This window comes from Balaenoptera borealis (genome assembly GCF_965194805.1).
Source record: "Balaenoptera borealis genome assembly, chromosome: 3".
Taxonomy (NCBI): Eukaryota; Metazoa; Chordata; class Mammalia; order Artiodactyla; family Balaenopteridae; genus Balaenoptera; species Balaenoptera borealis.
This window is the reverse complement of record NC_138866.1, coordinates 165,874,495-165,900,351: the sequence shown is the minus strand read 5'-3', so window position 1 is coordinate 165,900,351 and position 25,857 is coordinate 165,874,495. Positions and strand designations below refer to the sequence as shown.

At 35.2% G+C, this 25,857-nt stretch overlaps 1 protein-coding gene and 1 pseudogene across 2 annotated transcripts in view; one reads left to right on the top strand and one right to left on the bottom strand.

Annotated features, from left to right (window-relative positions):
* YME1L1 (YME1 like 1 ATPase) overlaps positions 1-25,732 on the top strand; it is a 33,417-nt gene extending 7,685 nt beyond the window's left edge. Inside the window, exons 3-19 of the mRNA XM_082385411.1 lie at positions 3,098-3,260; positions 3,781-3,879; positions 8,092-8,201; positions 9,552-9,702; positions 10,110-10,193; positions 11,754-11,836; positions 13,953-14,043; positions 14,776-14,928; positions 17,670-17,802; positions 18,515-18,577; positions 19,704-19,816; positions 20,681-20,836; positions 21,828-21,979; positions 22,627-22,753; positions 22,847-22,920; positions 23,554-23,640; positions 25,368-25,732. Of these exons, the coding sequence (XP_082241537.1) occupies positions 3,098-3,260; positions 3,781-3,879; positions 8,092-8,201; positions 9,552-9,702; positions 10,110-10,193; positions 11,754-11,836; positions 13,953-14,043; positions 14,776-14,928; positions 17,670-17,802; positions 18,515-18,577; positions 19,704-19,816; positions 20,681-20,836; positions 21,828-21,979; positions 22,627-22,753; positions 22,847-22,920; positions 23,554-23,640; positions 25,368-25,511 (1,983 nt within the window). The 3' untranslated portion in view covers positions 25,512-25,732. The remainder of the gene's footprint in view (positions 1-3,097; positions 3,261-3,780; positions 3,880-8,091; positions 8,202-9,551; positions 9,703-10,109; positions 10,194-11,753; positions 11,837-13,952; positions 14,044-14,775; positions 14,929-17,669; positions 17,803-18,514; positions 18,578-19,703; positions 19,817-20,680; positions 20,837-21,827; positions 21,980-22,626; positions 22,754-22,846; positions 22,921-23,553; positions 23,641-25,367) is intronic.
* On the bottom strand, positions 14,935-17,663 carry LOC309625656 (synaptophysin-like protein 1 pseudogene; annotated as a pseudogene). Its single transcript has one exon. The product of its transcript is annotated as a synaptophysin-like protein 1 pseudogene (transcript).
* Positions 25,733-25,857: the final 125 nt, after the last annotated feature.

Genomic DNA, 25,857 nt, shown 5'->3' with positions numbered 1-25,857 from the left:
ATTGCCAGCCTTTTACATAGTGTGTGTACATTTATCTGTAATCCAATTTTCATTTTGCATAGTCTCCCAGATTGTATATCTTAATGTCTATATATATTTTTATGCTGATAACTCCCAAATCTATCTCCAACTCTAAAGTATCTCTAAAGTTTTAAAGTAGTTATCTGGTGGCTTATTAAAATACCCCTCTGGATAGGCTCCAAGGACCTCAAAATTAAGATGTCTAAAACTGAGCTGCTTCCCCAGATTCCAGTGTAGTTGATCTTAGGGTGGTTTTAGCCCCTCTTCATCAGTATGGGTCCAACCAAGAGAGAGAGACCACATAGTCATTTGAACAGTGAATGTTTAATATAAAAAATATATAATTTTTTAGTTAATATTTTAAAAACCCTGGTCTAACAGGGGATTAGAATAACTAGGGATTGGCTAGTAATAAGTAAAGAAAATTCAAATATATAGGACTTGGGGATTCAAGAAGCAGCTAATCCTCCCAGGACTGAGAGCTTCCCAGGAAGAGTTCTCCACCCCTGGGCTGAGGTTCTGAGGTTGTTGGAGAGGGCATGGCCTTGGCTCACTGAATGGCCCAGGAGTCACTGGTGCCGTGCCAGCTGAACCTGATGGAAGTCTGCCCCCTTGGGTACCAGGAGAAGCTGTTCATGGGGATGTGTGTTACTGGAAAAGCTGCTGGGTACTGCTGGCAACTGTGCACTGTAGGAGCCAGGCTTTGGAGAAGCTGCACGAGTGGCAGGAACCACTCCTGGAGAAACCATGGGTGTTACGTTGCACACAGGAGCCTGCTGAGTGAACACAATAGCCTGAACCAGGAGCAGAAACTCCTCCTACAGTGTCTCTCCAGTGCCCTCTACTGACAGCTTGATGTTCTAGCCAACAAAGGAAAAATATTTAAAGGGCCCAGATCCATGAACATAGAGCCAAAAAAAGGATGAAGAGGAGCTAAGAGACAACAAATCAATAACCAGCACATCCATCCAGAACCCTTCTCCCTCACAATCCCTATACTTTACTGGTTTCTTCAAATGTCTGTTGTCTGTGACTTGGTATTTGCATCCTTCTTAGTCAGGGCTCGGTTTGGGTTCATACTATCTTTCTCTTGTTACATCAGCCTTGTGTTCTCCAGCTTATCATCTTTGTCTTCTATTTTCTTCCTATAAAACAAAACTAATGATATTAGCTATAGAATTAAATTCAAACAAGGCTCTTCACAATATGGCCATAGCCCATCTTTCTAGTGCTTTCTTCGGTCACTAAACTTTTTACTGCATCTCAAACATTCCAAGCCCTTTGATGACTTTTTGTTTGCCCTCTTCCCCAAGGTTTCTGCCCCCATCATTTGTGATTTAAGTGTTACTTCAGTGAAGCCTTATCACTTAGGAAATTAGTTGTTGTGTTCTCTTACGACTTTTCAAAAAATATCTCTGTAATAGCAGTTACCTTATTGTATGATAATTATCATATTCATATGTACCTTATTTCTCTTTATGTTCCTAGGACTTGATACTCAATATGTAAGGGGCATAAATTTCTGTCTTAGTTAAAAATCTGCATTTCCCTTTGTATTATAAATAGACTTTTTGGTTTCCCCATTTTAAAAGATAAAATATCTTTGTAGCTCTTGAATATTGTAGTCCTTCTGATTCCATTATAATAATGTGCTTTATATTCTACAGTTTTTATTACCTTAAAAAGCACCTTTTAAGTATTTTATTTCATCCTGCCTTTATCTTACTGTATATCCTAGGATATGTAGATGAGCAAGGCGTCATCTCTTCCATTGATCCATATTATCTTGTTGTGAAATAGGCAGGATATATTTTATAGTCATTTTCCTAATGAGGAAAGGGATTCTAAGGATATGAATGACTTGTCACAAAGCTAATATTTGACAAACTCCTGAACATCAATCCAGAGCTATGTAATCCAGGGATCTGACTACACCAGTCATAAAAAGTTGATGCTTTACTTGGTCTGTTTATTTTTGGTCTCCTTACTTGAAGTTTTAGCTGTTTGGGGCTTGTCCTTAGTGTCTCCCTGTCAGCTCATTTGGACAAGAAAATAGCTCACCCCTATCCTATTTCTAGTTATTTTAGAACTGTTTTAAGGTGAGTGTATTTTCTTGACTGGTTTTCACACATCTTCTACTTTGTTTAATTTCCCTCCTTATTAGAAGTTAGATATGGCTAACTTAACAGAACCTTTCAGTTCAAATAAGAATCTCAGCAATTCTTTATTGGATGGGCTTTTGTTTATGGTCATTAGGGACTGGAGGAAGCTTTAAAGCTCCATAGACTGGTGATACTATTGGGAATATGATTTTCTTAACCTGTCAAACCATGTGTCAAACCTCACATGACTGACCTCAGTAAAACTAGAACTAGAAAAATATTCATACAAATTTATTTATTTTATTTTATTTTTTTAAAGAAATTCACGTTCTTTTATTTATTTATTTATTTATGACTGTGTTGGGTCTTTGTTTCTGTGCGAGGGCTTTCTCTAGTTGCGGCAAGTGGGGACCACTCTTCATCGCGGTGCGCGGGCCTCTCACCATTGCGGCCTCTCTTGTTGCGGAGCACAGGCTCCAGACGCGCAGGCTCAGTAGTTGTGGCTCACGGGCCCAGTTGCTCCGCGGCATGTGGGATCTTCCCAGACCAGGGCTCGAACCCGTGTCCCCTGCATTGGCAGGCAGATTCTCAACCACTGCGCCACCAGGGAAGCCCCAAATTTATTTTTTAAATATTTGAAAGAAACAGGGAATCAATACATTTGTTAGATTTTAAAAATTCATTGTTTCAATTGATAAGTACTCTTCAAGTTAAATAGCTTGATAATAATGCTTACTTGAGATAAACAACAAGGACCTACTGTATAGCACAGGGAACTGTATTCAGTATCTTGTAATAACTTGTAATGAAAAATAATCTGAAAAAGAATACATATATTTATACATATATAAGTGTATGTATATATAACTGAATCACTGCTGTATACCTGAAACATTGTAAATCAACTATATGTCAGTAAAAAAATAAAAATTAAAAAATAGTAATGCTTACTTGGTTGAATTAATCTTTTACAGCCTATACTTAACTTAAGGGACCTTGGATTATCTGAATTAAAAATTGGACAAATTGATCAACTGGTAGACAGTCTACTTCCTGGAATTTGTAAGGACAAGAACGTTTCTTCCCATTGGCATACATCTCATGTATCTGCACAGTCCTTCTTTGAAAATAAATACGGTAAGTTAATATATTTTGTGTTCCAATGAAGGTAAGCCATTCCAGTACTACTGATAATTTAATTGATACCACTTATTGATACACCTCTGGTTTCCGGTGTTTCATTACATTGTTGATTAGAGGTTTTTTGGTTTTTTTTTTTTTTGATTAGAGTTTTGAAATTGTCTCTAGGAAATAGCAATTTTTTGTTTCTCCGTGCTCTTAGCTAAAAGTAACTTTAGCTAGACATATATATTTTTACCTCTTGGTTTGAATTTAATTTCATTGGCAGCTATATTTGTATATCATATAAAAAAAGATAATCCAATGGACAAGTGATAGACAGTAATGTGATGAAGAAATGTGATTAAATTTGCAATGCTTTTAGATAAAAATATCAAAAAGCAGAGTCATATATGGACAAATAAAAGGCAAAACTCATTTTGGTTTTTCTAATATTCGGTAAAATTATTTGTTGTATTTCATGACTTTTTTGTTTGTTTGACAGTTAGAAAATTTACTTTTTACAATTTCCCTCCAGGTTGCTTAGATATATTTAGTACTTTACGTTCCTCTTGCTTGTACAGACAACATTCAAGAACTCTTAAAAGAATTTGTTCAGATCTTCAGTACTGGCCAGGTATGAAGCAACAGTTATATTTATTTTGAAAAAAATAATAGATTTATTTAATCTATTCAGATTTGTCTTTCTTAATGATATTAATGATTAGAAACATTCATTTGTAGCTCACAGTAGAACTTGGAGAATATTTGGAATCAACTAGTTTGGGTATATCTGTGTAATTTTTAACCTGGGAAATATAACTAGATTTTGAATGTGAGTGACAAGTGCCACAGTAAAGGAAACTCTAGGGAGCTTACCTATAGCTGCTCCAAAACAATTAAGCACATTTGTTTACTTCTCTCATTTTCAAAATCCCATTGCAATGACAAAAAAAGGTAAAAATGAGAAAAATTCAGGGCAGCAGCAGAGCGGTTTTGTAAATGGACCAGAAATTTGATGACTTTCTGGAACTTATAAAGTAGATGAAACCACATTGATGTCAAAATCCAATATGTATTCATTCATATTTATTTAATATCAGGCACTACTGATAGGTGTTAGGCGAGAGTGATAGTTACGTAACTGAAAAAGCCATATGTTATCAACCCTCATGACGCTTATAGTAGAGTGACATGAAAGAGGTGTGTAATGCTAATTCCAGTAGAACTTAGGAAAAATCCCCAAGTTCTCAGTCAATAATAGTGAGCTCTGGGGTAGATGATTTAGTGAAACAGTTGAAAGATTGCGAAAAGCGGGCCAATCACAGAACAGATCTGGCTTGCAACTTTTAGACAAAAGAACACATTTGTAGTAAGGTGTCCGTGTGTGTATGTTGAAAGGGGACTTCTGGTTTGAGGGTTGATGCCAAAGAGAGAAACAAGATAGTAACCCAGGTTGCTTTGGACTTGAATCATACACTAAAGGCACCCGCTCATTTACCATAAGTCCATGTTTTGTAGTCTAAATATATTTACCACTTTGATAGTTTTGAGGACACCTGTCTGCAGTCAGTACTGATCACTATATTCTTCTTTACAAATACAAATGATTTGCAAGAATCTCCACATGTTTGAGGAAAATTTATAGCATGAAGGAGAGGCACCAGGTTGGGCAAAGAAATCTCTTTTGTAGTTCTTTGAAGAAATGGTTAATGTAGAAGACAGAAGAATACTTAAGAAGGATGATACACTCATTTTTAAATATTCAAGGAAGAAAAAATCTGAGCATGTATTAGGGTATAAAAAAATCTTAATAAATTTTCAAAAAGTTATAACTCAAAGGTCATATTCTCTGATCATATGATAAAACTGAAGTCAAATAATAGAAAAGATACCTTAAAAAAATTCCTAAATATGTGGAAATTTTTAAAGATACTTTTCTAAGTATCTTGTGGGTGAAGGGAATAGAAAACAAATTACAGACAATTATTCCTGAACCACAATGAAAATCTGCATATCTAAATCTTTGGGTTGAGGACAAACTGAAGCTGAAGGCATTGTATGAATTTTAGGAAATAAGGAAGATGGGAAATAAATTGATTAAATATTTATTTTTAGAATTCTTTAAAAGAACGTGAGAAATTAATATGGATGAGACACATTAAATTAAGTGAATATAATGGCAAGAAATGGTTTTACTTAATTAAATCAAGAATAAATTTAAGTTTAAGAAATTAACCACATTTAAGAAATGATGAGAAAATACAGTGTTAGAAGTGAAAAGTGGGAACTGTCACAGATAATGAAGATTTTTAAATTATAATGTATATAATTTTATATTGTAAATAAAAATATGTTGAAACAGATAATTATTTGAGTTATAAATTATTAGCAAAATTGACCCAGGAAGAGATAAGACAATAACTGTAAAATTTGAAAGATAGTATCTTTCGAATATAATCTCTTTGCCCCAAAGGCACTAGGCTCAGATGGTTTTATGGCTGTATTCTGTTTTCCAAGGTCAGGAGTCTTCCTGTTATTTAAAACCTTTTTTTTTTTTTTTAATTTATTTTATTTATTTATTTATGGCTGTGTTGGGTCTTCGTTTCTGTGCGAGGGCTTTCTAGTTTCCGCAAGTGGGGGCCAGTCTTCATCGCGGTGTGCGGGCCTCTCACTATCGCGGCCTCTCTTGTTGCGGAGCACAGGCTCCAGACGCGCAGGCTCAGTAATTGTGGCTCACGGGCCCAGTTGCTCCGCGGCATGTGGGATCTTCCCAGACCAGGGCTCGAACCCGTGTGCCCTGCATTGGCAGGCAGATTCTCAACCGCTGCGTTAAAACTTTTTTAATAAAGGAAAAGATAGACTAGGCTTCCCTGTTTATTCCATGAGATTACTGATACTAAAATATTAGTACAAAAAAGAATACAATAGATTAATTTCACTTAATATAGATATAGAAATCCTAAGTAAAGTCTAAAAAAGCACATATAGAAATATCCTAAAAAATATGATTAAGGAATACAAGAATGATTTAACATTAGGAAGTAGGTTAATTTATCATGTTAATTGATTAGACAAGAAAAGGATTATTATTTGTATATGATAAAAAGGCATGTGATATATCCTAATTATTATGCTTCCTAAAAACTTGTAGAATAGATACTTTTAAAATTTCTGAAGTGTATCTGTTTCTCATTAATATGAGAAACAGGATGTCTAGTATCCTGTTTTTGTTCAGTAATTTGGAGATCTTGAAATGTCTGATTAAAAAGAAAAAGGAAGTTTTATATAAGTTAAAAGGGGCAAAATTATAATTAGGTGATATGATTGTTTACCAGAAAATTCAATAAAATCAACTGAAAGGCTGCTCTGGTGCCATAGAAGATAAATGCATAAAAATCAATAGCTTTCTTATATCCTAGCAATAGGTTTTATTTACAGTTTGTTCAAAATCCATTAAATCTTGTATCCTGACAAGAAATATGCAACATGATATATATATACCCACACAGATGTATATATGTATGTATATGAAACCTGACTGAAGGAAATAAAAGAAGAGCTGAGTAAAATAAAGTGAGAGAGTACTGTAGTCCTTTTCAGAAGAACTTAGCGTTCTAACATTATCAGTTTGCACCCAGATTTTCAGTGCAGCTCCAATCAAAACTCGAAACATTGGTTAGGAAAATAAAGAAGTTGATTTTAAACTTGGGCATAAAAAGGGAATCAGATTATTTTCTTACACCTTTAAAAAGTTCCAAAGAACTGAAAACAAGTAGAAGTATTAGATGAAGTCAGTAAACTGCCTTTAAAATCTTAGTGTGAGGATGAGACTCTTTAATCAAAGCACAGTGAAGAAAACACTAAAGATTAAAAGGCATGGCTTCATTAACCTTACAGATTACTGTATCACTTAATTAAAAGACAAAGACATTAAAATAAATGTTTGAAATATACATGACTAAAAGTATATATAACATCCATATTCTGCAAATGAAAATGGGAAAATATGAAAGGTCATGAGTGCTCAATTCACTAAAGAAATAAAAATAATCAATAAAAATTAAAAATGTTTTCAAAAATTTTCCTCACTTCTAATCTGAAATGCAAATTGAAACAAAATGTTACTTTCTGCCCATCAGATTTTGTACAAATTAAAAAGATTTTTATTTATATTCAGTGCTGCAAAGGATATGGAGGAAAGGACACTCATATTCATTGGTGGGTGTATAAATTCTTGACAACATCCTTTTGGAGGACAGTTTCTTAGTGTTAAACAATTCAAGTCTCACAGTGTCACTTTTAGGAATGTAGTCTGTGTGTGGTGAAAGATAACATGTACAAGATTTTTAACTGCAGCATTATTTTTAGCAATAAAAACTAGGAAACAGCTAATGCCCATAGTAGGGAAGTAGTTGAGTAAATTACCATACCCTGATAAATTGGAAAACTGTAAACAGCCATTAAACTGAATGCACTGTCTGACCTTTTCTGAAAAATGTCCGTGATAAATTGTTAAGGGAAAGAAGACAATTGCAAAAAATTATGTACTATTTTTATAGAAAGAGCATGTTTTAATACATAGAAGTACAGTCATGGAATTGTTCAGTTGGTTACTTCTGGAACACTTCAGCACACTTGTAATTAAAGTCATTAAAATGGGTTGAATCTGTAAATCACCTTTACTTTTTCTTGGTAATTTTAAAATGTAAAAACAACAACAAAGAACTGTGTTAAAAAAATAAGATAATAACTAGGATGTACGGGAATAGTGTCAGAGTTTTTATTCTTAAGTACTTTCCTTGTAAAAATTTAAAATGAGAAGTAAATGTGATACTGTTTGATTCAGTTTTCGTACAGTCTCGGGGTTTTAAAACTTTAAAGTCAAGGACACGACGTCTACAGTCCACTTCTGAAAGATTAGCAGAAACACAACATACAGCACCATCATTCGTGAAGGTAATTAGACCTTTTATGCTGTTGTTTGAAAAAGCAGTAATTTTCAAGTTATTAAAAAGAAGCTTCAATATCTGATTTCTGTTGCTGACTAATAGATTTTCTTCCATCTTTCCACTTAGGATAAGGGATTAATATCCTGTGTAATCAGTATAGCTAGAACTTTCCTGGGTGCCAAGCTTATCTTTCCATTAGCCTATTAGACATCTTCCTCTGTTGTTTTTTTTCCCCCTATCAATCTACACCTGTTTATGTATTCTTGGATAAGTAGCATCCACCCAAGCTAGAAACCTGCTGGACAGCTATGATCTGTCCATCTTCTCTCACCTCCCACATCCATTAATCACTAAAATCCTGTTGATCCAGCCTCTTAAGTATTTATTTCTTAAATCTGTCTTCATCCCCAGTTCCACTGCATAGATAGACCATAGTTATTTCTTGCCTAGATTCCTCTCATAAACACTCATTTAGTCTCCTTGCCTTTAGTTTTGCTACCTTTAGCCCAGCCTCCAGACTGCCATCCACCAGACTGTCTAAAATGTATCAGTGTAATGGTTGTATTCCTCTGCTTTATTGTCAGACTTCTGCCATGGTACATATGGCATTTCATCATTTGGCATTCTGCCTACCATTTTTGTGTTCTCCTCTTTCAGTGTGCCCCCTCCTCTCCCCCTACCCTCCTTCTCGCTCGGTTTTTAAAAGTCCTGTCAAACAAGATTGTTTATAGCTCTTGAGCACTAAAGGCTGCTGTTTCATGGCTCTGTCAAATTATTCATGCTCTGTGTTCCCGTGGTTTAGCTATGCCATTCTCTGTAAGGCCTTTACTGACTTCTTAGGTAGCATTTGTTTTACCACCATACCTAGTACCTCTAACATAGTATCAAAATGACTTCAAAAACTTAGTTATTTGTGTATCTCTGCCCAATAGACTGAAAACATTCAGATGATTGGTTATTTATCTTTACATCTTCAGAACTTATACAGGACCAAGTATATGAAAGGTGCTCAGTAAACATTTAATAAATGAATGAGGTTTTTCCTCCAGCAGAAATAAAGGAATGTGACCTATTCTAAGCCATTAGAACCCTAAGTCAACATGTGACCTGTTAACTGTTTTCAGTATAGTTAGTGGTCTTATGTAGAGAGTTTCTCTATATTAATTGATGCAAGTATAGGGTCCAGTGTTAGTTTCCTAGCCATTGATTATTTATTGTTGAGTCTTAATTCTTCACATTGACAATAAAAATTTTTAATTCTAGAATTTTAATGAATTTTTTTGTGAGTGGTTGTTATATTTTGGGGGAGTATTATCTGTATAGTCAGCTGATACTGATGTGTTGTTTGCGTATTTAGGGGTTTCTTTTGCGGGACAGAGGATCAGACGTTGAGAGTTTGGACAAACTCATGAAAACCAAAAACATACCTGAAGCTCACCAAGATGCATTTAAAACTGGTTTTGCAGAGGGTTTTCTGAAAGCTCAAGCACTGACACAAAAAACCAATGGTGAGTTGATTTGGCAGCATCCATGTTTAGGGAAGAATATCCGAAAGAAAGTTATAGTCCTGCCTTTAAGTGATTATAATAACTTTTCTAACAACTTTCCAACATTTTATTGGTTATATTTCGTTATATTTGTATCTTAAGCTGTGGTGTAGAAGTGGGAATATCTGCTGGCACTTTTCACTTTCTGAAGTGAGAAGCCAAAGTCAGCGATAGAAGCATGAGTGGCTTCATGGAGTTTTTGGTAACAGGTGCTGAAAGGCAATCATGGAGATTATGTAAAACATGCCAGGCTCCAAAATTGCATGTGGTGAAATGTGCTTACCATCAGTAACCTAATACTTGCATTTCATTGAGCTGTCATTTCTCATTGATATAATTTGATTTAAGGCTTTTTCTTTTTTCTCCAGATTCTCTAAGAAGAACTCGCCTGATTGTCTTTATTCTGCTGGTAGTTGGCATTTATGGACTCTTAAAAAACCCATTTTTATCTGGTAGAGGCTCTTTATATTTATCTGACTTTTTTTTTTGTCTTCTATATACTCATTTCTTTTTCATAGTTAGTCTATCTAAGACTTAGAGATAAGAAAACATTAATGTTTATAGTTCCAGGGTCTAGGTCTTTCATTCCTAAGTCAAGACTTCTCAGATTGGGTCACTTTAAGATTGTTTTTTGCATTTAAATTAAAGTTCCAAGGATTACGTTAGAGTTGTTTTTTGCATTGAAATTAAAGTTCCAAGGATTATGTTAGAGTGGAAATGTTAGATCGACTTCTGGTAGTGGTTAGTTCCCCAGATTTTTAGAAAATGAAACCTATCCAATAATAAAAATTTTTTTTTTTTTTAATGGCTGAGAAGAGTATCTCATTTTTAAAAAAAATTAATTAATTTATTTATTTTTGGCTGTCTTGGGTCTTCGTTTCTGTGTGAGGACTTTCTCTAGTTGTGGCAAGCGGGGGCCACTCTTCATCGTGGTGCGCAGGCCTCTCACTATCGCGCCCTCTCCTGTTGCAGAGCACAGGCTCTAGACGCGCAGGCTCAGTAGTTGTGGCTCACGGGCCTAGTTGCTCTGTGGCATGTGAGATCTTCCCAGACCAGGGCTCGAACCCGTGTCACCTGCATTAGCAGGCAGATTCTCAACCACTGCGCTACCAGGGATGCCCCAATAATAAAATTTTAAAAACATGTAGAAGAATTTTATAATAGCAATACAAAGTGTAATAGTCATCTATTTCAAAGACAATAATAAATCGAATTTTGTAAAAATTAACTTATATGGAAAATTACTTTAAATAGAGTCCCAGATTTTCTCAGTTTGCAAGTCTAAAATGAAGTAATAATGTCAGGTTTAAGCGGTTCCAATTGCTTTTTCTACTATCATTCAGTTTTTACCCCGTGTTTTCTCCTTTCTTTATGATGGATTACCTTGAGAGAAAAAAACTGATTTACAATTAAGAACATTGGTTGACCTGTATAAGGAATCATTCACAGAACTTGCATGTAGCCCCAGTTATTTTAAAAGTTGTTAGTGGCATCAAACCTGAGATGAGGTTTTAACATCTAGGAATAGCATTTTTATATCTAGATTTGCCTTCTCTTGTCTCCTTTTTTTCAAAAAAAAACCAATATAGGGATGATAGGTGATACCAGCAGGGTGGTGGAGGGGTGGGATGAGCTCTGATGATTATTCCTTTGTGTTTCTTAATTATGTACAATGGAGTTTGAGAACCATTGGTTTAAATTTTTATTATTCGATATAAGAAGAGGAAAATTCTTAGTTTTAATTGGAAAGGCAAAGATGTCATTTTATTATGAATCATTTATTCCTTGAACACCATCTCAAAATCCAGAAGACCTAATATCTACTCCTCACACTGATTAAATATATGTGAACTTAGATATTTAATTTTTCTGGGCTTTCTTGCATCTGAAAAATATGGTAGTTAGAATTTTATGAATCTATCAAATATGTAAACATTTTTTTCCTGAAAAATAAGGTAGTTGGAATTTTATGAATCTATCAAATATGTAAACATTTGTTTTTGTCCCTTTAGTCCGCTTCCGGACAACAACAGGGCTTGATTCTGCCGTAGATCCTGTGCAGATGAAAAATGTTACCTTTGAACATGTTAAAGGAGTAAGTTAAAAAGTTTACCTTGATCTCCTCAAACATGATCTTAATTGTATTTTATTATTCTAAAGGTTGAAATAATAGAAAATATATATATCGGTCTCTGCCCCATGTTCCTGGCACAGAGGTCCTAAAACCCTTGTAATTTCCCAAGTGCCAAGAGCACCAGGAGCATCTTTTGTTTTACTGTTTGGTCTTTGACCCCGGTTCCTGACCCAGGGCTTCTGAGTCCCTTAGAATTTCCTGGGCGATAGCAGTGTCCTTTGTTTGTTTTTTTTTCCCCCCTTGGCCACACTGCACGCAGCTTGCCGGATCTTAGTTTCCCAACCAGGGATTGAACCCGGGCCCACAGCAGTGAAAACTTGGAGTCCTAACCACTGGACCACCAGGGAATTCCTGCAGTGTCTTTTGTTCTAATGAGGTGGCTCTGGGTGGGCGCCTGGATGGGGGCCGGTCACCAGAAAGATCAAGCCATGATTAGGATCTTAGAACTTTCACCTCCACTGTATTCTCCAGAGAGGGGAGAGGGGCTGGAAAGGGAGTTAATAATTGATCATGCCTATGTGAGGAAACTCCCATAAAAATCCCAACAGGTCCGGGTTCAGGGAGCTTTCAGTTGGTGAACACGTGGAGGCGTGAGGAGAGTAGCGTTTTCAGAGAGGATGTGGAGGGGCCTTGCCTCTTCCTGTGTCCCTTGCCCTACCTGTCTCTTCCTTCTGGCTATTCTGTCCTTTCGTAATAAACCAGTAGTCTAGCACCTAAACTGGTTTCCTGAGTTCTCTGAGCTGCTCTAGCAAATTAATCAAACACAAGGAGGGGTTGTGGGAACCTCCAATTTATAGCCAATTGGTAGAAGCACAGAGACAACCTAGACTTGGGATTGGCATCTGAGGTGTGTGTGTGTGGTGGTTAAGTCTTGTGGGACTTTTGCCCAAAGATGTGTTTCATGTTCACCCCTTCCCAGGTACTTTCTTTTTAACACTGCCCAATGTACTTGAGCTTTCTCACTGAGAGTTATTTAAAGTTGTGTAATGTGAGGTTGCAGGTTGGCTGCAAATATGTTATTACGCCAGTGTAATTTAAAATAAATAAATATGTGAAAGTACACATGCAGAGGCATTTTTAATTTACATTGGTAGCCAACATTTTAAAATTGAAGTTTCACCCACAAAAAGATTTCCGGGTTGTTTGTTCATTTGTTTTTTGAAAACTGAAGTCTGGAGCACTAGGCCTGTATTCTTTGGCAGAGCCATGTTGTGGTTGTCTTTAAAGGGACTGTTGCTTTCCAGTTCAGCACATTGCCACCACTGTTGTTTTACATCTGGCCTTCTGCACTCATTGACTGATACCGTTTTGCCACTAGGAATTTGCATTTGTGACTTCTGGTTATATGCTGACTAGGAAAATGGCTCACCATTTTTGATAGGCAGCTTTCTTAATCTTATATCAGAGTTTTAAAGTTGAACTAGTATTCTGATTGCCATTTTTGTTGGCCAGATTGGGCTTTATTTTTGCTAGGGATCTCAATTCTGCAATATTTTATATTTTGGAGATTAAATGTTTTAAATTTTTTTTACCACAGCCATTTATAAAACAATGTTAGTACACTATAGCTTAATTTTTCTCACTGTCCTTTGGCATTTGTCAGGAACTAAATCGTTTATAATCTAGTAGTAGTTCCTTGTAATGAAAATGATCTCATAACTAATCACAAATTAATGTTATAACTTAAACACAGACTTCCTTATCATTAATATATAGTAAGTCCACATAATTTGCCCTTGAAGCTTATAACCAGGTCCAACAAAGTTTTGGATTTGAAACTTACTAGGTGACTCTTTATATTAAATGCCACTGACACATTTAACGAGAATTTTGAATATAACAGTTCTTTTTAACCAAAGGAAGCAGTTAAAAAGGGTTTTTGTTAGGATATATAAGGAGACTTCATATAACTGGCATTGAGGGTCAGGAGAAAACTCTGAGTATTTCTAAAGGGGCCTTTTTGTATACTTTCAGTGAAACAAAAAGCCAAGTTAATTTAATCTACAGTTAAATTTATGATATTCAAAGAGGGTATCTTGGTAATATAATAATTATTTGGTAAATTGTATCACTTTAGGTGGAGGAAGCTAAACAAGAATTACAAGAAGTTGTTGAATTCTTGAAAAATCCACAAAAATTTACTGTTCTTGGAGGTAAACTTCCAAAAGGTAAGATATCTTCCCTTTCGCATAACTTGACAAAATACTGTAATATGTCACTAATTTAACTTTTATCAGATTTGACTGATCAAAGTTTAATTCTTAATTGCTATTTTACAAATAAGTGCTCATTCTGAACATACTGTTCTGTAATCTTTTTTTTTTTAATTTGGTAATTTAAAATTTTGTTATAATTTCAAACTTTAAGTAAATTACAACAATAAATAGTACAAAGAACTCCCTCCATACTTTTAACTCATGAGACTCAAAATTTTTTTAACGTTTTGTTCTATTTGCTCATTCCTTTCTTTACATAACATGTATTTTTAAACCATTTGCAAGTAAATTATAGATGTCATGCTCCTTTGCCCCTAAATACCTCATTGTGTATTTCCTAAGAATTACGGATATTCTCTTTACACCACTTCAGTACAGTTATTAAAATCAGGAAATTTAACGTAGATCCAAAACTATTATCTAATTCAAAGTCATATTCAAATTTCAGCATTTGTCCCAATATGTAAACAGTATTTAAATGATATAGGAGAATTAGTTAAGGAGCAGATCCTGAAGTGAATCATTAGTAGAGACAAATACGTTTTGGCTATGTTTCGAAATATTGGTCATTGATGTGCCTTCAACTGCAAAGCTATATAAATTAATAATTATTTGTTATAAGTTCATGTCAGGCTTTGTTTCTCATTTTTAATTTGAACCACTCTTGTTTATTTTTTCTTTTAGGAATTCTTTTAGTTGGACCACCAGGGACAGGAAAGACACTTCTTGCCCGAGCTGTGGCCGGAGAAGCTGATGTTCCTTTTTATTATGCTTCTGGATCAGAATTTGATGAGATGTTTGTGGGTGTGGGAGCCAGCCGTATAAGAAATCTTTTTAGTAGGTTTTAATGTATCTTTCATACAGTACTAATTTCTCTTAACTTTAGGGGAAGAGGGTTTCTTACCCTTTCTTTGCTACCTGTTTCTGATTGATATAATTGGCTGAAGTAGCCATTGTAGGGTTCTGGTTTCAGATAACTTAGTGTGTGAGCTAAAATAGAACTGTACTTTCTTTCCCCAATTAGTCGGAAGAGCTAGTGGAAGTGCTAGATTGCTGGGTGAGGCTGGGCGCTACTGAAAAGCTGGGTTTTTGTTTGTTTTGTTTTGGGGGTTTTTGGGGTGTGTTTTGTTTTCACCTTATTTATCAATTCTTTTCTTTTTTTTTCTTTTAACTTCTTTATTAAGCTGGTTGCATAAAAGATATACATTCTCATATTGACAATTCTTGTCATGAACAAAAGAAACAAAAATAAGGCAATAGTAAGATGTGCTTCACATATAAACAATCATGCGGTAGTAGGAAATCTGGCCCTGTACAACAAAAATATTAGGTAGCAAAATGTGAATAAGCCCCGTATTCAGAAGATATCCAGATGTGTGAGCAAAGACAGCACACCCGTAATAGAACCCACTTAGGTTCCTTGTTTATTACGCATAATTCCTTAATTATCCATTTGTGAAATAAGAATAAACATTAAGAAACATGAGATCCAAATTGCATTCATTTTCACAATATCAATACTAAACTCAAAATAGCAACTTCATTGAATATAAATGTTAAATGTTTCAAAAGTAAAAGGCAATCTTAATTTTTTGTAACCCTATGAATAGAGTCTGCAAAAAAAGGTAGATTATTTTACTCTACTTACAAGGAGACTAGGCCTCAGCCTGCACTGAAGGAGTATGAGCAACAAAAGACAGCAAACAAATATCATTAGGAGTAATGCCCGTACATATCAAAATACCTCGATGAACCATGTTCTACTTATATAGCCAATCTATTAAATAACCAGCATAATGGAAGCTTACACCTCATGCAAGAGAATTACTAAATTAACTATATATCTATTAGAAATTTCTAAACCCCACTCCCAAAACAATTTTAGTACACCTATCAAGTACTGTAGGTCATTTAGAAAAACAGAAATAAAACATACACACAGCCTTTGTATTAAAAACTTTCATAATCTGTAAACAATGTTCAGATATAAACTGTGAACTAAATGTTTTTTCTAAATATGATTTATGTAATCAAGACTTTCTTAAACGAAGACAGGTCTTAGGAATATGATCTGTACAAACTTACAGTAGTGTATATTCCAATAGAGATTTTATTCCTATTATGATATAACAATATAACTCTTTTCTGAGTGAAGATATATGTTAAGGCTTAAGGTGTAAACACTTTGGAAGGCAAACAACTTAGTGAAGAAATTACTGTTCATTTAAAAATGTGTATCATCTCATAATAGGCCCCAGAATTTTCAAATTCACATGTGAGAATACATTTACATCTTAAATTTCTAGGAAAGGCACAAGCTTTATGTAAAAAAGCAGCAAAATTTTAAACCCACCAATTTATTGAAAAAGCCGTTACTTTTATTAGAAACAAAAAATGCTTCTCAAGATGTTGGCAACAAGTCATAGTATAGACATCTGTTTCAAACAGTGTACTTCTCTCTTCAATAATAAATTATATTCCAGTTGGAGGAGGAATACCTCCTTGGCTATGGGAAGTAGAAGTATTTGAGGGACTGTGTAAGCTGGTCTCCTTGTACACAAACCATGCATTTCCTCCCCAAAGTATCATATTCAGAAAGCCAAAGATCACAGATGCATTTAGGGATCCCATACTAGTCACAGAGCCAAAATGACATATCACTCCTTGTTGATTACAAGGCAGAAGTTCCTGGACAATATTGCGACCAGTAGCTGTTTTAATATCTGTAAGAGCTTTAGCCCAGGCTGAAGTGCTCACCAACCACAAAAAAGTGGCAACAAGAGTAACAACGAAGTCAACCATGGGAAGTTTTCGACTATCACGATACAGGTTCGTGTAACCAACATAGAGCAGCGATGCAGTACAGGAAGACAAAGACTGCAAAAGTAACATAGAATTGTGCAGAAGAAGAGTTATCTCCGATAAGGACATGATTTTTCCAATCTACATCACACATATTTACACCTTGAGGTGCCTGAAATGATGCTTCATTCAACCTGAATGGATAACCAATAGTAGCTGTAATCGTTTTATTGTCAGAAACTGAAGGATGACAAGCCACTTGAATTTCTGTTTTGCCCTTAAAACCTCCACAGGTGGCAAAAGCAAAGATAGAAGCAATCCACTCGAGGACCTTGCTGAAGCCGAGCGGCTCCTTGAGCGGGTTGAGGTTGAGCTGGAAGGAGGACATCCTCTGAGGGAAGGAGGGAAAGAGAGTCAGGACGATGGGGTGGAGGAGGAGGGGGACAGATGAGACAGAGCTGCCCGGCCACGAGAAAGGGCAAGCGGGGCGGGCCTATCAATTCTTTAGTATGTATTTAAAAGGTATTTGTCTCAAATCTGATTGTATATGGTTTGTACAACTAGGAGGAATGAATACTCAATGGTATAATTTTTTTTTTCTTCTGAGGCTACTGTTCTTAAATCAGTTAAGAAGGACCTCCTTTTATGTATTTTCTCCCTACTGAATGTCTTTTTTTGGCTTTTTAACTATCTTACAAGTTGTTAAATATTTATGCAATTTTATTTAAAAAGTATTGATTTTATTAAACTTATTTGAATCTTTTCTGTCTTCTTAGGGGAAGCAAAAGCAAATGCCCCGTGTGTTATATTTATTGATGAGTTAGATTCTGTTGGTGGGAAGCGAATTGAATCTCCAATGCATCCATATTCACGGCAGACCATAAATCAGCTTCTTGCTGAAATGGATGGGTAATTGAGCCTTCCTCTGTCTTTACGATTTGGTGATATATTTGGTAGCATACCAGAGATAGGAAAAATTTTATGTTTATAGGCAACAGAGTAGTCCCTCGTGCAAGAAGTAAAGACAAGCTGTTTTGACTATTGTGTTGTTTTTACTAATGGGATCATTGATAATTGTTATATCAATTTCTCTTAAATTAAAAAATAGGTTTTTCATTTACTGTAGTATGACAGGAAAGCAGTGATTCCAGCTGAAAGTAGTAGTCCCTTTGGAGATGTAAAGGGAGAATACCCTAATCCCTGCACTGTTTGTGACTAGCTTTGGGTGTTGCTGTAGATCAAAAAAATGTTTCTTAAAGTCATATAAGGCATTCTGGAAGTCTAGGAGCAAATAATTTGAATTGGTAAACTTGAAAATAATTTTTCAAAAATTAGTCAGGGACTCAAGCTTTTTGTGTCAGGTCATCTCTTCCTAACTAGAAAAATTATTATGGAGGTATGTAACCACAGATGATTTGGTGATTTATTATTAACAGTTTTATTGAAGTGCACTGGCATTTTAAAAAACAATTAGAGATGCCTTATCATTTTGGGCATTAAAAAGATCAATCCCTTTTCTTTGCTGTTAGTAAGATTAATGATAAACAGTTTTGCATAGAACATTTCTACGTGTGTGCTGTTTTAATTTTCAATGAAAAGGTACTTTTTTTTTTTTAAATAGTTTTAAACCCAACGAAGGAGTTATCATCATAGGAGCCACAAACTTCCCAGAGGCATTAGATAAGTAAGTATTAAAATTTTTGTGATATATTCTAGAATAGTGATGAACTTTAAAAACATTGTGCTAAGTGAAGGAAACCCATCACAAAACATCACATATTATATGATTGCTTTTATATGAAATGTCTAGAATAAGCAGATCCATAGCAACAGAAAGTAATTTAGTGGTTGCCAGAGGTTGGGGAAAATGGGGAATAACTGCCAGTAGATTTGGGGTTTCTTTCAGCTGGAGGAGGGGGGAGGGGTAAAAATTCTCTAAAATTAGATTGTGGTGATGGTTGGGCAACTCTGAATATATTAAAAACCACTGGGTTACACTACCAAATGTAAGATAGATAGCTAGTGGGAAGCAGCTGCAAAGCACAGGGAGATCAGCTCAGTGCTTTGTGACCACCTAGAGGGGTGGGATAGGGAGGGTGGGAGGGAGGAGCAAGAGGGAGGGGATTTGGGGATATATGTATACATATAGCTGATTCACTTTGTTATACAGCAGAAACTTAACACAACATTGTAAAGCAAATTATACCCCAATAACGATGTTAAAAAAAAAACAAAACACTGGGTTATCGACTTCAAATTCTATGATATGAAAATTGTATCTCAGTAAAGCTGCTAAAAGAATCTTCTCACAACTTAAACATCACAAAGCTTTTGGGTGGGGGGTGGAGAGGATTTTTAGAATAAAATTTACTATAGTTTAACATTTTTATTGGTTTTATTATATAGAAGTTATTCATACTTTCATTTGATCTAATAGTTAGTTCTTGCCTAAGACTCTAGTTTAACATTTCGTACTTAATAGCAGTAAGATGGATGTGTAGCTCTCATAATAGATTGCTGTAGAATTATTTGTTCCTTGACTGGCTGACTTGCATGTCTTTGTCTCTCAAGGGTTGTATGCTATCTAGATGCACACATTTATCTATATGAACCTTTGTTCTGCCTTCCGGTTATTGAAACTGTTATTTGAGCCACGTTTTATAAGGAACTAATCTGAATATTTATGTTCAAAATAAATATTGGTTGCCATTGTCTTTCCATCTTCTCTTCAGGATGTCAGTCCTGTTTAACTTGACCTTCAGCACAGTCATCTTATTAATTTATATTTTCTTTTTGTATTCTCGCTTTAGCGCCTTAATACGTCCTGGTCGTTTTGACATGCAGGTTACAGTTCCAAGGCCAGATGTAAAAGGTCGAACAGAAATCTTGAAGTGGTATCTCAATAAAATAAAGTTTGATCAGTGTAAGTCTAATTCAGTGATACAGACATTATCTCCATAAAATGGTAATATATCAATCCACCCTGTTTGTGGTCCTTACTCAGGATGTCTTAAAAGACAAATTCCTTTAAATGTCTATTTTTCTCTCCTCTTGTTTGTCCATAAAGTCCATTTCTCAATTATTGTGTATCCAGAGATTCTGTCATTTTGAATCCCGATTCTAAAGAAAGTTTTGTTTTGAGTACTGAGATAGATAATACTTGATGAATCTATGTATAAATGTTTCTTTAGATGAATGTAAAATATAAAATAATATAAAAAGCACCTGTATATTATGAGCATAGTACCTCATGATATAGTCACTTTGGGGCCAAAAGAGGGGAAGCAAACTATAAAACAAAACACATGGAAATATTATGGAACCACCTGAGTAATAAAAGCAGCTATTAAAGCTGCAGTCTTTTCAAAGATATCTGAATCAATTCATAAAACCAAATATGTTTCCGATAATAAGGGGGGCTTTTATGTCCAAAGTTATTTCAAGATGAAATTCTGAAAACAAAATGTTGTCTATGAACGTGCGTTTTCAGTTTGTGGTTAGGCCATAATTAAAGGTTTGTAAATCGTTATCTGGCAACTCTACCTTTCTTTGTTTATCACAAACTTATTTAAATATAAGAACTTTTGTGATTTGTCCCAATGACAATTTTAATGGTGTGTTTAATAGCACTTTTGGCTTTTTCCTCTTAGAATTTAGTGAATTAAGCTTTTGTAAAATTACAGTTCATGATGGCTATTTTCTTTTTTCTTTTGCAATGTGAGTTCTTTATGAAGAGCCTTTTATTAGCTCTTCTGAAATTTTAATATTCTGTCCTGTCTGCATATAGCTGTTGATCCAGAAATCATAGCTCGAGGTACTGTTGGATTTTCTGGAGCAGAGTTGGAGAATCTTGTGAACCAAGCTGCTTTAAAGGCAGCTGTTGATGGAAAAGAAATGGTTACCATGAAGGAACTAGAGTTTTCCAAAGATAAAATCCTAATGGGTAGGTTTTCTTTTTTTCTTCTTTTTTTTTCCCTATCTTATACTGTTCATTATGTTAGAGAAAAAATTCTTTGTTTTTTAAATTGCCACTTGGTAATTTTTGGTTTGGTGGTAATTCACTCTTTTTTTTTTTTTTTTTTTTATTGGCTGCATTGGGTCTTCGTTGCTGCATGCGGGCTTTCTCTAGTTGCAGCGAGCGGGGGCTACTCTTCATTGTGGTGCATGGGCTTCTCATTACGGTGGCTTCTCTTCTTGTGGAACATGGGCTCTAGGTGCGTGGGCTTCAGTAGTTGTGGCTTGCGGGCTCTAGAACTCAGGCTCAGTAGTTGTGGCGCACGGGCTTAGTTGCTCCGTGGCATGTGGAGTCTTCCTGGACCAGAGCTCGAACCCGTGTCCCTTGCATTGGCAGGCGGATTCTTAACCACTGCGCCACCAGGGAAGTACGAGAAAAAACTCTTAATTTTGAGAGAAAGTTTATAAAAAAGAAAGGTATAGAAACATGCAAATATGTACTCAAACAGCCACACAGTTTGGCCTCTTACAGAACAAATATATTATAACTTATATTACACTCTTTGGGGGGCATGAGTGCCCATTTCTTTCCTCTTGTCTGATATTGCTGATAAAAGAATAGTTAATTTTACTGTTTTTCAGTATTTAATTTTTATTTTAAATCTTGAATTGCCTTCAAAACAGGTTATGATATTCCTGTTAAATTAGAAGTTTATTTTCTAGAAATAGAATTAAGCTTTTCCTTTTGATATAAGGATTAAGATGATAGTTCTTACAGTTTGGTTTTCAGTTGACAAATTATGGTTTACATGTGTTGTAGAGTGGAGTCTACTCATTTTTTAAACTTTCACACTTTTAAAATATTTATTAATGATATTAAATCATATTACTCCAAGAATGACTTTGAGGCAAAGGAGCTTCATTCATTTAAATATACCTTCCTAATGGAGTATTTTACTTAAGTAAATTTTTATTCTTAGGTCCTGAGCGTAGAAGTGTGGAAATTGATAACAAAAACAAAACGATCACAGCATATCATGAATCTGGTCATGCTATTATTGCATATTACACTAAAGATGCAATGCCTATCAACAAAGCTACAATCATGCCACGAGGGCCAACACTTGGACATGTGAGTATCTTTAGTTTTTCTTTTCTTTCAAATAGTGCTCCCCAGGAGCTTATGTAGGAAATTGCTGATGAAAACATTTCAAAAGAAAATTCAGCTACTTCCTAGGTATGTTGATACTTTCTTCTTTAGCTTCCTCAACTGTCTTGAAATCAGACATACTTGTGAAATTTATCTGCTAATAAAGGATATCCTTAATATTTCAGATAATATATTTACATTATGAAATATAATTCAGGAATGACAGCAAAATATAATTCTTAAATATGTAGTTGCTCTTTTCCCCTCAAAAGAAATTATGTATCATAGTGACTGGTTCAATAGTTTTTCTGAGTTTTTTCTCATTGAGTACAAGTTTCATTTTCATATCTTTCTAATTATAGACGTTTTAAACATTTTTGTGCAACGAGGGACAAACAGTTGTATTGCAGCATTAGCTACTTATTATTTATAAACTGCACTTTTGCTTTCCTCATTTTATACATAGCTGGTTTGGTCATCAGTCACCATGACCATCTCTATTAAATGCCACGGAGCTTTCAGCATCGTGGTATTAAGTAAGGTCATGAGAGACAAATGATAATTCAGGTTATTAATGTAAGTGTTTCAAAACTGTGTCTGAATTTCTTCTTTGTTTTTCAATTGTCTAGGTGTCCCTGTTGCCTGAGAATGATCGATGGAACGAAACTAGAGCTCAGCTTCTTGCTCAGATGGACGTCAGTATGGGAGGAAGAGTGGCAGAGGAACTTATATTTGGAACTGATTATATTACAACAGGTTGGCTGTAAAGAAGAGCTTTGGTTCAAATTGTGTTTGTTGGTTTAAAGATTTTTTTTTAACTTGAGTTTTATGTATATTTTAAAATTTTAGGTGCTTCCAGTGATTTTGATAATGCAACCAAAATAGCAAAGCGGATGGTCACCAAATTTGGAATGAGTGAAAAGGTAATGGCTAATTTTAATCCTTCCTCATGTATCAAATGTTGATGTGCCAAGTGTCTCTTTGTGAGAGAGGGTTCTCATTTTAAATTGATAGATTTTCCCCTGTCTCATTCCAAATGGATTTAACAAAGCTTACTCTAAACTAAATGTCATTTTCTGAGAAATGTAACATACTCTTTCCATTCCAGCTGCTCAAACAGTAAGAGTTATTACTTCATGAATTAACCAAATGATAATATAAATTCTTTAGCTTTTTTTATTCCTACGACATCGAAGACCTACTTGTTGAGCTTGCTTACTTTGCCCTCTCCACATACTTCACGTTCCTACACTATCACTGTGGCTCCATAAAGCAATTCCAATACTCTGTGAATTGTGGATTTCTGGACTAGAATAGCTGCTAAGGTTTTCTAAGAAGGTACTCAGAACGATACTTAGGATTTAAAATTTTCTCTCTTGCTCACACTTTTTAGTATTATACTTTCAGAAGAATAATGAAGTTTTTTTGCCCTCAAGGGCATTTTTTCCTTGCCCCCATGATATTTATTTTCTTATGTATAGAATAGTACTTCCTCTGTTACATACATTAATGTTGGAGGTTTTTCTGTTGGATTTCTTTCTTTTCATTGATTTTAGCTTGGAGTTATGACCTACAGTGATACAGGGAAACTGAGTCCAGAAACTCAATCTGCTATTGAACAGGAAATCAGAATCCTTCTGAGGGTAATGATCTTTTTTTTTTTTAATGTTTATTTCTCTATTTAGTCAAAATGTGCCTAAATATTTGGGTGCTTGCAAAAAAACTAAAATTCCTCTGTTTTATAAAGTTAATAGGTACACCATTGCTGCCGTGATTAAATATGTCATAGACTGGATCTTTGACATAGACTGGAACCCCTGATCATACACTGGATCTTTATTTTATTCTGGCCATAGGCTAAGAACAATTCATATATATATATATTTTTTTAATTAATTAATTTATTTATTTATTTTTGGCTGTTTTGGGCCTTCGTTTCTGTGCGAGTACTTTCTCTAGTTGGGGCAAGTGGGGGCCACTCTTCATGCGGTGCGCGGGCCTCTTACTGTCGTGGCCTCTCTTGTTGCGGAGCACAGGCTCCAGACACGCAGGCTCAGTAGTTGTGGCTCACGGGCCCAGTTGCTCCGCGGCATGTGGGATCCTCCCAGACCAGGGCTCGAACCCGTGTCCCCTGCATTGGCAGGCGGATTCTCAACCACTGCACCACCAGGGAAGCCCTTTTTTTTTTTTTTAAATAAATTTATTTATTTTATTTTTGGCTGCATTGGGTCTTCGTTGCTGCACATGGGCTTTCTCTAGTTGCAGCGAGCAGGGGCTGCTCTTCATTGTGGTGGCTTCTCTTGTTGCTGAGCATGGGTTCTAGGGGCATGGGCTTCAGTGGTTGTGATGCGGGGGTTCAGTAGTTGTGGCACACGGGCTTAGTTGCTCCACGGCATGTGGGATCTTCCTGGACCAGGGATCGAACCCATGTCCCCTGCATTGGCAGGCGGATTCTTAACCACTGTGCCACCAGGGAAGCCCAGAGCAATTTACATTGTGATTTAAATATTCAGTTCTACTTTAGCTGATATATTTCTAGTATTTTATGTATTTTCTTTAATTTGATTATTTTACTTGGACATGGTTATGTTCAAAATGTCTAGTAATTGTATTGTGTTTATATGACCTATGCTTCTTGGTGTTGACAAATTCATTTTTACATTTTCCACCCAATTTTATAAGGACAAAAATATAATTCGCTAGTAAAATATTGGCATAAACATTGTACAGGCAAATATGACACTGCCAAAAATGAACTGTTATTACTGCCGTTATTCATAAGCTGATAAACTTAATTCAGACTCACCTTTGGAAAGAGAGTTGAAGGATTTAAGTGAAAAGTTCAAGGTGGGTTGCAACAAAAACAAAAATCAAATGTATGGAAGTCAGGGATCACCTTTAATGATACTGTATTACAGTATTGAGAGGTGAGTGTGTTATCAAGTAAAAGAATGGAAATTATATCTTTTCTGGCCATTCTAGATTGAGTAAATTGGTGAAATCTCAAGAGGCAGAAGGAGCAAACTCCCTTTCCTTTTAGCATGTATATTGAAAAGAGAAATAGATTTCTATGTTCACAGACCTTATTCAGAAAGCAGATGAGTACAATGTATACTTTTATTTCTTAAGTAGCTTTTTGTTTAAGTAGTCCTCAGTTATCTCTATGATAGATTTTGAGATTAAAAATATAACATTTGGAAGTATGAAAGAGTTATCTTTAGGGAACCAAGCTTTTAAATGCTTTTATCTTTTATAAATAGAAGTCAATAGATTTTATATTTTTTTAGGGTACATAAAGGCCTTTTATCTCACTTAGGGTTTTTGCTTCTCCTAAGGTTTCTGCCTCTTACATATCTGCTTTGTATTTCAGGATTCGTATGAGCGAGCAAAACATATCTTGAAGACTCATGCAAAAGAGCACAAGAATCTAGCAGAAGCTTTATTGACCTATGAGACTTTGGATGCCAAAGAGATTCAGATTGTTCTTGAGGGGAAGAAATTGGATGTGAGATGATAGCTCTTGATGCATTGTTGGTTTTATTGCAAGACCATAAGTAGCACTGCAGTAGTCGTATTTTGCAACACTTTTCTCCCATTCTTGGTATCACTCAAGGGTGTGAAACACTTTGTCAGTCTTTTGTCACATTTATCTAATTTTGATTATTCTCATGATGGACACCTACTGCAAATAGCAAATTTATTAAAGAAAATAAAGAACTATCAGGATTGAAAACAGCTTGTTTGAGAAATGTCAATCAGTTATTAAGTTGAAAATAAGTAATGATTTTATGATTGGTTACAGTGCTAGATGTGAATAGAAATTGTGCCTTTAGCTCTTGGGAAGTATTTTTACTTAGGAA